The sequence below is a fragment of the Anneissia japonica genome, unplaced genomic scaffold (assembly GCF_011630105.1).
Source record: "Anneissia japonica isolate Jap-2015-1 unplaced genomic scaffold, ASM1163010v1 scaffold9_len2422644_cov172, whole genome shotgun sequence".
Lineage (NCBI taxonomy): Eukaryota > Metazoa > Echinodermata > Crinoidea > Comatulida > Comatulidae > Anneissia > Anneissia japonica.
Window position 1 is genome coordinate 1,100,089 of NW_022758107.1, and position 13,003 is coordinate 1,113,091.

General features: G+C 36.4%; 1 protein-coding gene across 1 annotated transcript; it reads left to right on the forward strand.

The window, feature by feature from the left end:
- The first annotated feature begins 1,858 nt into the window (after positions 1-1,858).
- LOC117125074 (AP-1 complex-associated regulatory protein-like) lies at positions 1,859-9,130 on the forward strand. The gene is made up of 6 exons (XM_033271451.1): positions 1,859-2,049; positions 3,113-3,185; positions 3,978-4,100; positions 4,959-5,128; positions 5,311-5,384; positions 7,322-9,130. Exons 1-6 carry the CDS (start codon positions 2,009-2,011, stop codon positions 7,732-7,734), a joined length of 894 nt encoding a protein of 297 aa, XP_033127342.1. The 5' UTR covers positions 1,859-2,008; the 3' UTR covers positions 7,735-9,130.
- The last annotated feature ends 3,873 nt before the right edge of the window (positions 9,131-13,003 follow it).

Consider the following 13,003-nt stretch of genomic DNA (forward strand, 5'->3'; position numbering starts at 1 on the left):
GTCAGTGGTTGAATTTTTACAGTATTACAAAAACATGATCATTTTTCTTATTATTTCGTTTTGGTAGTTCAAATGTTCAGCAATTATAACATTGGCCTGATCCGCCGATGCCCCCGACGAGGAGGAAGATTTCCCCGACGAGAGCAAATTGAGCGTGGTAGAGTGTCGCTTAAAATGTTGCGAAAGCAGGCCACGGGGTGAAGCCCCCGAAAATTTTGACAGTTTGGGTTTCAAAGGCTTATTTAATCGATTGTAGGGTCTAATAATTTGCAAAATACAAATAATCTTTTTTCTTATCCCCGACGAATTGTGTTTTTTTTTCCTGACCGGTGGGGGGGGGGGAAGCTCTCCCCGACTATTGCGCGCGTGCGTGCTCGCGTAAATTCTGTGCTCGCGTAAATGATCGAAATTAAAATTAGAATTGTTTTCAATTATCGTTAATTCGTCACATTTTAATCAATGAAGACCCGACCTATTTTATTTAATGGTATCTTTTCTTTGGTTTTAATTGTTTTTTATTACACTGTTTACGTTCATCATTAAAATTTTATTTTTCGAAATTTTTGTGGCCGAGTTGATTTGTGGCCGAGTTGACTTGTGGCCGAGTTGACTCGTGGCCGAGTTGACTTGTGGCCGAGTTGACTGTGGCCGAGTTGACTTGTGGCCGAGTTGACCTGCACCCCTATGACCCCATATGACGAGATCCAGGATCTCGTTATCTAACCATCACGCCTGTATACTATATGTTATTAGTTTTTTCTTTCTCTTTTTTATAACATCAGTTAGAATAGATACCGTGCATCATTATGGCACCTGTGAATTATGTTCCGGCCAACCATTGTTTGACAATGGTCTTAAATTGCGGGAGAACGGTGCGATGATGTGCGGTTCTTCTGCTATAGTCCTTTCATTTCGGTTCCTTTCCTTAGTTGGTTAGCATAGAATCTTTAGTTGGAATTTCTTTTTTTTTCTTATTTTATTTTAGCGCATTGAGACTTCGGTGTAATGCGCTATAGTAATCCCACTACATTACATTAATCTCTTCTAAGGATGTACACATGACGAGATCCATGATCTCGTCATCTAATCATCTCATCTAAAGGATGTACACATGACGAGTCCAAGATATCGTCATCTAATCATCTGTTCTAAAGGATGTACACATGACGAGATCCTAGATCTTGTCATCCGATCATCTCTGCTAAAGGATGTACACATGACTAGATCCATGATTTCAACATGTCTACATCATGTAGAATAGATAATCAGATGACGAGATCCTGGATCTTGTCTAATCATCTACGGTATTCTACAGGGTGTAGACATGACGAGATCCAGGATCTCGTCAACTAATAATCTCTTCTAAAGCATGTACATATGACGAGATCCAGGATCTCGTCATCTAATCATCTCTTCTAAAGGATGTACACATGACAAGATCCATGATCTCGTAATCTAATCATCTCTTCTAAAGGATGTAGACAAGACGATATTCAAGATCTCTTCATCTGATCATCTCTTCTAAAGGATGTAGACATGACGAAATGAAGGATCTCGTAATCTAATCATCTCTTCTAAAGGATGTAGACATGATGAGATTAATGATCTCGTCATCTGATCATCTCTTCTAAAAGATTTAGACATGACGAGATCTAGCATCTCGTCAAGTGAGCATCTCTTCTGAAAAATGTAGACATGAGGAGATCCAGAAACGCAGCATTTGATCTTCTTTCCTACAGGATGTAGACATGACGAGATAATTATCTAGACACCTGGAAGGTCACTTTAAGCTTCCGTACTTTCTATCTACCGGCAATGCGTGAAGCCTGTCGACGACTATAACCGTGGTGCGATGTGATGATTTGGCGTTTGTGATTGGTGGTGTTGTTGTAATGTCCTGCTTTTAATACCTAGGTTTAGACGGACGTTTAGGCTATCCCTATTATTAACTGAAGTTATGTTTCAGTAAACCGATACGTCTATTGTTAATGTTGTTTTATATTACATCATGGGGAATTGTTTGGAAATATGTTTTGGTAGAAAACAAAGGTAAGACAACGTACAAAATGTCAGGCCTGGGCAATGTACAGTCGCGGGCTGTGTGTGTGGCATAACATACTAGGGCCTAGTAGGGCCTAGGCTAGGGTGCCTAGGCCTATGGCCTATACATTTATTCGGCCCTAGGCTTAAGCCTAGGTATCTATATGCTTAGGCCTAGTATCTAATTACTAGAGAGGTCTGGTAGCAGTAGGGCCTACCTTTTTTTTCCTGACTTGGTTTTGAATTTAGACTTTAGTCATTCGCCTACTAGGCCTAGGTATATAGCCTAGCTAGGGCCTAGGCTAGGCCTAGGCATATATTATAATATATGCTAAGGCCTGGGGGTGGGGGGGGGCGGTGCCTAGGTTTAGGCCTAGTTAGATAACTAACTAGACCTACACTATTAATACAGCACCCTGTCAATGTACTTGCTGGTTGGATGATTTTCATTCTGCCTCTTGTTGCTGGGTGTTTTTTTTTTTTTTTTTTTTTTAGATCCCATCTTTTTTTTTTTTTTTTCAGAGATCCATACTGTACCAAATGAAAATTAGGAAACTTTTAATAAAGTTTCCAATTCGAGATCACTTAAATGGGACCTGAAAATTTATGTTGTTTCGGGGTTTGGTCTCCAATTAGATGTTTACAGTACAGTCGGTGGGTATAAGATTTATTCAGATTGTTATTGGTTCTTTGAAAAAATGGTCCTGAATTTAAATGGTCTCAGAATTGGAGGAGTCTTGAATTTTTGGGTTCACAGTATGTTATAATATAATGAAATTATTTGAATCTCAATGGAATTGTTGATTTCTGTATTAATTGAATAGAGTATGACAGTAAAGTATGATTGGTACCAGATACAGCTCACAGTATAGCATCGTCGAGGTACTCATGTAGGCAACTCTAGTTTGCCTTGCCCTTCAGCGACATAACTGAATAAGAGGGAGCACAGTAATCAACCCCACAAATTTGTAGTTGGTTCCTGAACAACAACCCTTGTACCTACTCCTGGTCTCCTGCTGTACAAAAATACAGTTAATTAATACAAAATTCTTGATATGTTGTTTTCTTTCAGAAGGAAGGACTACTTCCGTGGGAGGTATCACAACTGTAATGTGGGCATAGAATTTGAGAACCTTATGGATGATGTATGTATAGTTTATTAATCAATGCAATAAATCCATTCTGTCATCATAACATAAATTTGTTGTTGCTTCTTCGTTAAAAGCTATGCTAGTGACTGAGTTTAATGTAAAGCAGAGGTGCGCAGCTAACTATTAATATGCACAGTGGCGTAGCTAGTGGGGTGGGGGGGTCAATGGAAGGCACATGCCCTGGGCGCCAGGTTTGTGGAGGTGCTGAAATAGGAGAATGAAAGTAAAAAAATAAGCACTTTTTAGAATAAAAACGACGAAATTGATGTATGTCGTTAGGCATGAATATTTTCCAGTTAATAATAAGAATCTGAATGTAGTTGTTTTTATTTGCAAATTTATAGATTGTGAATTCTTTTCAGTCCATTTCAACCGTATTCTCTTGTTTTTTATCCTATTCTATAATGACTACATGACTAAAGTTCATCCTGCCATATATCAGAGCCACAATGGGAAAAGCGAGACTATCTGCTTTGACACTACTTAGTATAGAGTGTGATGAAGGAGACAACATTGCTAACTTTGATCATGTTATTAACTTATTTGCTGATGCAAAAGCACACGAAATTCAGCTGCAAGATTAAACCATGTTAAAAATTCAGCAACTTACAAAACCTCTGGCTATGCCACTGATTATGCAGAATAAGTACCCAAATAAGTACCTGGAAAAAAATGCTAACAGTATTTTGTAGACCTCTACTAGGCAGTGTATATTTGTATGTTTTTATACTGTAGTTAGTTAAAAATGGACTTAACAACAAAACATGTTTATTCTTGGAATTTAAGGATGGTTGTCAAGAAGATGGAAATGCAATTATTACACATGAGGAAAGAGAGCTGTTGAATGACCTCAGGTACACAGAACTGGTAGCAGCTCAGAGGAAAATAGATACAGAAATTGATGAAAAGGTAAAGATGTAATTGAACATTTGCAGATCTGTATCTATGCATACTGCACTGGACCTCAATGTTGAGTAAAGCGTGCGGGCACAGAATAGTATTGCGAATGTGGTGTAAGAAACAGATCATCACACCAGAGAGCCAGTAGCCACAATTATTATTATTATTATTTGTTGTCTAGACAATGGAGAAATTAGAGAACAATTAAGTGGAAAGTAACACAAAAGATATTCCACTTAAGTCCAACTTAGCACATATTATTATTGTTGTCGTCGTCGTCAGGGTCAGGTTTCAATCATGTGCATTTCGCTTGTGTCCTTGAGCAAGGCACTTTATCTACATTCCTTCAGTCTACCCAGCTGTATCATGGGTACTAGCAAATTGCTGGGAATAACCTGTGGTGGACCAGCATTCCACCCAGGGAGAGTATTACACTCTTGTTTCATGCTCTCAGAAACTGGGGATTAAGCTCCAGGCCTATGAGCCGTAGTGGCTTGGCAAGGATTCTAACTATTAATCTTCTGGAATTGGCTTTTTCTAATGTGGAACCCCTGCATTTCTGACCTTCCCACTACAACAAAGTGTGTGATATTGAGCTAATTGAAAATTTAAAAAGGTTGGCAGATCCAGGATGTGGCAAAAAGGAGCTCACCAACACTGCCCTTACCACCCTAACACCCGGGCATCAGCCAAAATTTTTAATAAATATATAATATGGCTAAAACTCAGAAGCCCATGGCACCCGCTTAATAGGAACCAGGTTCTGTCCTACACTGACCACAATAGGGTGTCCAGTGGGGGAAAAGGGGCAAAGGTCTTGGAAATCCAGGTTGTATATCTCTAATTTTTAATATCCTTATATTTCAGTTACAAAGACAAGAAGAGGAAATAAAGCTTGAAGAGGAAGCTTTCATAGCAGCTAAAAGAGAAGCTTCAAGAATAGCCAGACAGAAGAAATTAATGGATGCCAAACGAATGGAAAACAGTAATGGTCGAGCACAGTCATGGCTAGGAGATGATGAAAGCCAGTGGGATGTGTGAGTTGATTAATATAAACATTACATGTGCTGTAATTTGTCTTAAAAATGTGTGGTCGTCACAAGAGGAGCTTTGTTGTAGTGGTTGAAACCACCTCATCCTAGCCCAATGTTAGAGTATGGCTACTGCAATACTAATAAAGCTATTAAATCAGTTTACTCTATATGTTTGTCTATTTCAGGGCTGGTGGTCAAGATGATTTTGAAATGTTTTTGGAGTCTGTAAAAGCAAGGTCATTGTCTGTAAGGGCAAATGGTAAGTTTTACAAAGTTTAAGATAAAAAAAGGTCTTGTATTTACTCTACGGATTCCAGTCAACTTACCCCCTACAATCTCGTCCCTTACAATCGCATTCCCTACAAAGTCACCCTCTTGACAAAGTCGCCCCTTGACAACGTTTCCTCCTACAAAATTGGGTAGAGTTTGTAGGGGCCGAGTTTGTCAAGGTGCAAGACTGCAAGTGGTGTGTGGTGGTGTGATTGGTTCCCCACTGTACCATGGTCTCTCCACCAGCAAACCACCCCCTACTTGATTGGTTTGTGATTTGATCAACAAAAACAACTGGGATTCCCAACATTCATGCAAGTCATGGACGTTTTCCACTCACATGAATAAGTTAAATTCTACTATAACAATTCTAACTATAATAACCTGTCTCAAATTCAGAGTAGTGTTTAGAGTGTTTTAACATGTTGACTGCCAAGCCTTTTTTTCCTTGTTTCATCCCGTATGCCAAGTCATATAGTACGCCACCGTAAATCAAAATCATTCCCATGGACTGTAATAAAACACAAACAATAATGATATAAAAAAAAAAATATATGTTTGTGTTTCATTACATTCCATGAACTGTACTGAAACGCAAACAATATTTATTTTTAGATCATTAGTAGTTCCGGGCTTTATTGTGAACCTCCAGGGTGCGAGTTCTCATTCTGACGACCACTGCCAGCGAGTTAACGTGCAATACAATTATAGTGCCACAGTGGTATTTTTGGACAGGTGTGGATGTGATCTCGCGTCCTTGGCGTCCTGAGTGAACCTTGCTTGATGTGAACTCTTACCCTGGCAGTGAATGTGTTAAAATGTGTTTATTACTGCAAAGAAGGAAGTTCAGCCCAGGCCTCTGGGAACCTGTACGGATTCCATTCAACTCACCCCCTAGCTAGCAAACTCGTCCCTTACAATCTCGCACCTCAACAAAGTCACCAAATTAACAATGTTGCCCCCTACAGACTCACACCCCCTAACAAACTTGCCCCTGAAAAACATACCCTAACAAACAAGTTTGTCAGAGGGGTGAGTTCCTCAAGGGGGAAAAGTTACTTGGGGTGTGTGTAGGGGTGTGACTGGTTCCCTACTGTACCATGGTCTCTACACTAGGAAACAACCCCGCAGGTTTTTACAAATACACACATGCTACTGTACAGTATTATACACAACAGGACTGCTGTGTCTTACCCAAAGACATCAGCAAGTACAACATTGGCAGCTGTTGGGTCCAATGCCTTGCTGCTGTGCGAACTTCACCTCTAAATATTTTTGTATAAGGATCATGTTAAGTCACTTCTACTAAATATACACTACACTACTCTTGATTGGTTTGTGACCTGAACATCAAAGCCATGGATTTAGTCTCCCATAAATTTAGGATTCTCCTTGAAATTAGCACAATCTCTTGCAACTTTTTAAGCAAGCACAAATACAGTATCCTGCAAATTAAATGATCTTCTTCGGCATTTTCTCATTACTACTATTTCCAAATTATCTTCCAAAAGTCTACTGGCCATGGATAATACTGTTTTACAATATCATAGTATGGCTATCTTTACCTCTCTACAGGTGAGATAATATCTAGTCTTAAGTTATACCACAAAATATTTATATCTTTTCCGCAGATTTCAGGTATGCCAATCACTTAATTGTTCTTTAGATGCCACAAACATATTGATATCTGTCACCCTCAGATTACAGGTTTTCCAATGATATTTCCCCCGTTCTTTCATTTTCACAACATTTTGATATCTCTCTTTTAAGATGTATACTAATGAATTTCCTGTTTTTTAGGTATACCAAGAAAATTCATGTCTTTTTTGCTCCAACCTGTTCCCTCAGATTACAGGTTTGCCAATGAAATGTGTGTTCCTTAGGTACTGTTTGACCCAATCATCATAACATCTCCCTCTCTTATAGGTGTACCATTGACGCCAACTGAATTTGAGGACAAGCTGGAATATACCAACAGCAAGAAAGATACAACAATTTCATCAGATGATGCATCATGGGAAGGGAATTTTGTGAACGCAGACATGACACCGGAACCTATTGTTATACCAGCATCTGTATCTGTTGATAACCACATCAGTCATGAAATAACAACAGCAAGTACGATGACAGTTGGAATGGCACAGACTAGCTTAAGACCTCTTGATTCTGGTAAAGACACATTGCAAATAGTAGCTGACATAAACATTCCAGCATCGTCGAATCAGAGCGCAAAGACAGTTGCACCAACAACAAGTCATTCAGTGTTAGATTCCAGTTTAAAAGATTTTGATGATTTCCTTGATGAACTTGAGCAGGAATTGGACTTGTCAACATCTTAGAGTTTGCAATTTCTCTTCAGCCAGGGTAATAATTAGATAATGCGCATGATTAATTGCACTGTATATTTCTATTTTGCGCAATCAGTGGTGGACTAGGGTCTGCCTGATAGAGGGGGTCTAGTCAGAATTCCTCACAGGGTGTGCTCAGAAGGAAAAGCTGTTGGATATTCTGACAATTTAGGGATTTGAAAAAAAAGGCTTATTTAATCTCGCATTCTGTGAAAATTCAGAATTTTTGTTCCTCCAATAAATCTTGTTTTCTCCCCCCCCTCCCCCCGGAGGCTCTCCCTGCTGGCATTGCATGCAGCAGATGTACAATTGCCAATTACTTAGCGGAAATGTCCATTCACACAAGACAAATTGTTACAAGGGACACATCCTGAATATAGGACTTCCTGAGAAATATCCATCACTTTTACACAAGTGAATACAACCTTGCTTTAAAGTCAATACAATAGATTGTAACAATTCAAGTAAAACCACATTTTAGAAACTGCTTTTAATTGAACCATTATTATTAACATCAACATTTATCTGAAGTTTCGATCACAGTTGGCGATCTTTGTCAAGATTCTGACTGTGTTATTTCAGCCTGGTCATGACGTCATCAGTCCGAAGACATTAGTGCACTGATGTTAATCCATGTAAAAATATCTTGGTAGAGTTTACAAATCTTCGCAATGTAACACATGGTAATTTTAAATAGATGCACCTTCACATAAACATGATTTGAAATGGAGACACTCTCGCTTCATTTTTTCTGGTGCCCTCTGGAATATTTTGTCTTGTGTGAATCATAGTTTCAATTTCAGCCATGAGAATAATTTCCTAAAGCCCTGTCCAGACTAAACCAATTTTATTGGACAAAAACTTGTAGCATACCTAAATATGGTTATGACATAATTTGATGACCATATATAGGCACATTATGACTATATTATGAGCATTCAACACTTTTTTTTTTATCACACTGGGTTTGAAAGAGCTATGCTTTCATAAACCACCAAGCTACAGCCCTAATTAATAGAGAAATACTCACTAACGATAATTATTATTTTTTTTAAATACATCATGATTTTGTGCATAAATACAGGCTTCTGAATTTTCAATACTTCATTTTTTTTTACAGATATACTGTGATAAGGTATGAAATATAAATTAAATTTAGAACAAGTAAGAAAAAAAAAACCCACCCATATACTAATGTTTCTGTAATCTAATATAAATGTGGGGGAAACAATTAAATTGTTTATTTTTTGTATATATTATTATAGAATTATTAGCTTCTACATAAACACAGAGTTACATAGACTTCATGTACTTTCAGATGAATCATTGTGTTATAAAAACAATGTACATTTCTTGTTAAGTACTGTATTATTTACTGATAGTTTTTTTTTTTTTTTTTTTTTTTTTTTTTTTTTTTTTTTTTTTTTAATTTTGTATTTGATAATTCCATATCTAAATTTCTTTTCTATGGGTGTTTTATTTCAATATTAAATTTATTATATATGATTTTCTTTAGGTAGAGAAATTATTTTCATTTATATTTCCTGAACTGTACATATTTTGGTTCCTTTACAAATTTTATGAATTTAACAAAAAAAAAAAATTATTTTGTTTTAAATTTTGGTGCTCAGTTATATTTGATTTGAAAATAGTAGCTTTTAATAATATAACAATATAAGTTCGATTGTTATATAGCTTGTATACATTTCAAAGAAATGCTTTGGTGCGGATCCAGGAGGTGGTGGAAAATTATTAGGGAGGGGCAGTGTGCTTATCCCCCAGCAGTAGTAAGAAAAAAAAAAATCACTAACCAAGTGTGAAATCATTTCGATAAGAGACTTAAATTGCTAAAACTCTGCAGTCTCCAGATACCCTCTTGGAGCTTCACCATGTAAAGCCAGTCACTCGCTGCATCGTAAGACTGTCACACGACAAATCCAACTCCGCGTCTTGTGAGCGCTAGACTGCTGATTGTCAGTGGCAGTCAGAACGGATTGTTATTAGAAACCATCGCGTGTTGATGCGTTGCGTTTTTTTTCATAGAATCGCGTTGGTTGACAACTGCTGGATGTAGTATGTGCCCGGCTTAAGAAAACACAATAAGACCATAAGTGCCACCACATGTGAAGAAGTGATATTTTATCAACTCGTAGAAACTAACAAAAGAAACTTGGAAAAATTGGCATACCAACTAGGCTTTGTGTCCAGACCATCATATTTAATGTGATGAATATCCAGGGGTTCCAAATTGGGAGAATTCGCTTTAAAAGGGAGACCTGGTTATTAGTGAGCTTTATTAACACATTTAATTTAATTTGCTGCCCATGGTGGTGCTCATCGGCACTAACATTGTGAGACAATTGATAATAGAGTACTGTAATGTTATTTTCCGGGAGACGCCAGAGGTTTGAGGGAGCCTTGGGATCCCTGAATACCTTTGATATGCCCATATATGGGTGTGATGTGATATGATGCCCATATATGGGCAACTCAAAGACATTTGTCGGAGATAAAGCAATAGTGCATAGACTAGGTGTACAATAGTCTGTAGGCCATCATGAATAGTGAAATTCCTAGCTCAGCTTTTATGTACACTCTGCTAATAAATTTTAGCAATAAAACCAAATATATAGAATCTTAATAGCTTTAAATCGAAAATTCAAATGATAAAATATCCTACCCCATATAAGCGGATGTATAAGTAAAACTGTATGTTGTTTGTATAAATCCATAAATTTGGTTTGTCTGAAGCGTTGTCCACACTATTTAAATGTGATATACCCACATACTTGTGTGTAGTAATGTGACATCATCATATCTATACTGTATATGGGCACATTACACAAACATAATGTCAAGTAAGTGAGAGTTTCGACAGCAAAATGAAGTCTAATTCAGCAAGAAAAATAATTGTGACAGATGTTTGTGATGTGCCCATATATAGGCATGATGATGTCATATTACACCTAAATATGGGTATATTACATTTTGATGCATAAAATTTGATAGTGTGTAAATGTAAAGTTTTATTTGACAGAAATATGCCTAAACATGGTCATGATGACATCAAATCATGACCATATAGGCACAATATGACTTTTAAGTGGGCATACACAGGCCCGTAGCGTGGGGTGGGCGGTGGGGGTGTTTAGAGGGTTACGACGAACCACCCAAAAACTGAAAAAGGTCCGCATTTAAAAACAAAAAAATTGATATTCGTAACTATATTTACAATGTTCTCCAGAGTATCGTTGATCATGCAAGCCAGAAGTGTTTCAAGTCGCCATTTCTTGAGCTTTCCCAGCTAATAATATTACATTATTGTATAATGGTTTCTAAAGGGTCCACTTTCCACTGAAGCGAATGCCCCACAAATTAAATCACGCTATGGGCCTGATACAACAGTTTTTTTCCTAGTGCGGACAGAGAAGTTGGAAGCTTATTGAATTGAGCATTTTTCCAGGTGGTTCCACAGCTGGTTTATCCTAGATTAATTCCATCGCATCTGAAGTATAATGATTAAACCATTCCCTGTGAAATGTTTCTTTCCCGAAGTGCAATAACAGTATGATATGGGCAATGTTGAACTGCTGGTTCTGTGGATCAAATTGAAATTTCTATACTATTTTTTGTTTGTATATAATTTCCATAATAGTAGACTGTATATGTTGCTGTTTCTTTGTAATTATTGTATATTATTTATGGAATTCCAATAAATAATACTACAGTATCTTGACTCGTGTTTATTTCAGATTGCATAAAACATAGGCATATAATGTATTAATTATTCTGGAGATATAGCTTAGGTTCTTAACCTCCCGGACCACTTATCCCCATGGCCAATATTGAAAATGGGGTTGGGGGAAGATCAGTCAAGTTTCACACTATCAATGATCATGATGATTATATTATTTATACAATGAAGTATACGTACAGAAATGCATGCTGTTATGTTGGGATTAATGTTTGAATTTATATTAGGCAAGCCTTTTGTATATCTTGTTTCGCCAACTTCTTTAAAGATCGTCAGAGGGTGGAAAAAATAAATAAAATAAAATTTTGTTTTTTTATTTGGCAAATGGTTTTGCCAAAAACATCCGGACGGAGGAGAAAATAAAAATAAAATTGTATTGGTGAATTTAAAAAATGTAGTAATAGGATGGTTAAATAATTAAAATTTATATAATTAGGAAGAAATATACATACAGTATCTTATTTTTGGAGATTTCAAGGCAGTGGCAGGGTAATAAAAATAAAGAAAAACTTCTATTTTTTTCTTGAAATTTCCATTTTGGCCAAAAATAAGACTTTATTTTTATTCAAAATCATTATCGACGGGCGGTGCGTTTCTAAACAAGGTATAAAAAAAGCCTCACCTTACCTATGAGTGTATGATCAAATTTTTTTAATTACCAGACAAAATAAAGCTAAACTCAAACATACACAATTTGACTAATTTAGTTATTTATTCATCAAGTTTCTTATCCAGGCGAGTTACAAATTTATATTTTTTATTTTTTGTTTATTTTTTATTTATATTTGTTCTTGCTCACTTTGGTATATGCAGATCTCTGATCAAACAAAATCCTGTATTGGTTGGAAGATATACCTGTACATTATAATAGGGATGTGTGGCTCGTATAAAAATATGGCAGTAAAAACAATGATTCGTATTGAGAAAGAAATTTTATATAAAATTCTCATACATTACACATATATGTTTGAAAATAATTAGTTTTTTGTTGTTTATTTTTACAATAATGATAGTAATAATGCTGCTGCTGATGGTAATACAGTAATAATATTAAAAACTAAAAGTAATTTACAGAACAACAATAATATCAATAACAATAAAAATAATAGTTTTTTTTTTTGTTTTTTTTTTTTGACAAAGATAGAGGATGGACGGATGGATGGAAAGGATGGATTTACAAATATGTATGTGTTGTATATTTGGAAATATATGGAAAGCCAATGAAGGAGCTGTAGGCCTAATCTATTATACAGTATACCTCGGATGATACTGTCAAATGTTGCATCCAAAAGGACTGGGAAATGGGGCACATTTTGACTGCCAAAATGGAAATATTTGTTTAAAAACTACAGTATACTACCTGCTTCAACTTTATTCAAGGAGGGGGAGGGGGAGCTGGTTCAGGCCCCATAAATCTTTCAAAATTATAAAACAAAATATATATATAAAAAAATAAAATTACCGTATATTCAAATCAAGTCTGTGAGTGCCATTTCATAACTTTTC

Bases quoted from the DNA above. Each gene is read 5' to 3' on its own strand.
- LOC117125074 (XM_033271451.1), top strand. From the start codon at position 2,009: ATGGGGAATTGTTTGGAAATATGTTTTGGTAGAAAACAAAG. The intron at 3,186-3,977 runs GTATGTATAGTT...TTGGAATTTAAG, and splicing joins TTGAGAACCTTATGGATGAT to GATGGTTGTCAAGAAGATGG. The intron at 4,101-4,958 runs GTAAAGATGTAA...CTTATATTTCAG, and splicing joins ATACAGAAATTGATGAAAAG to TTACAAAGACAAGAAGAGGA.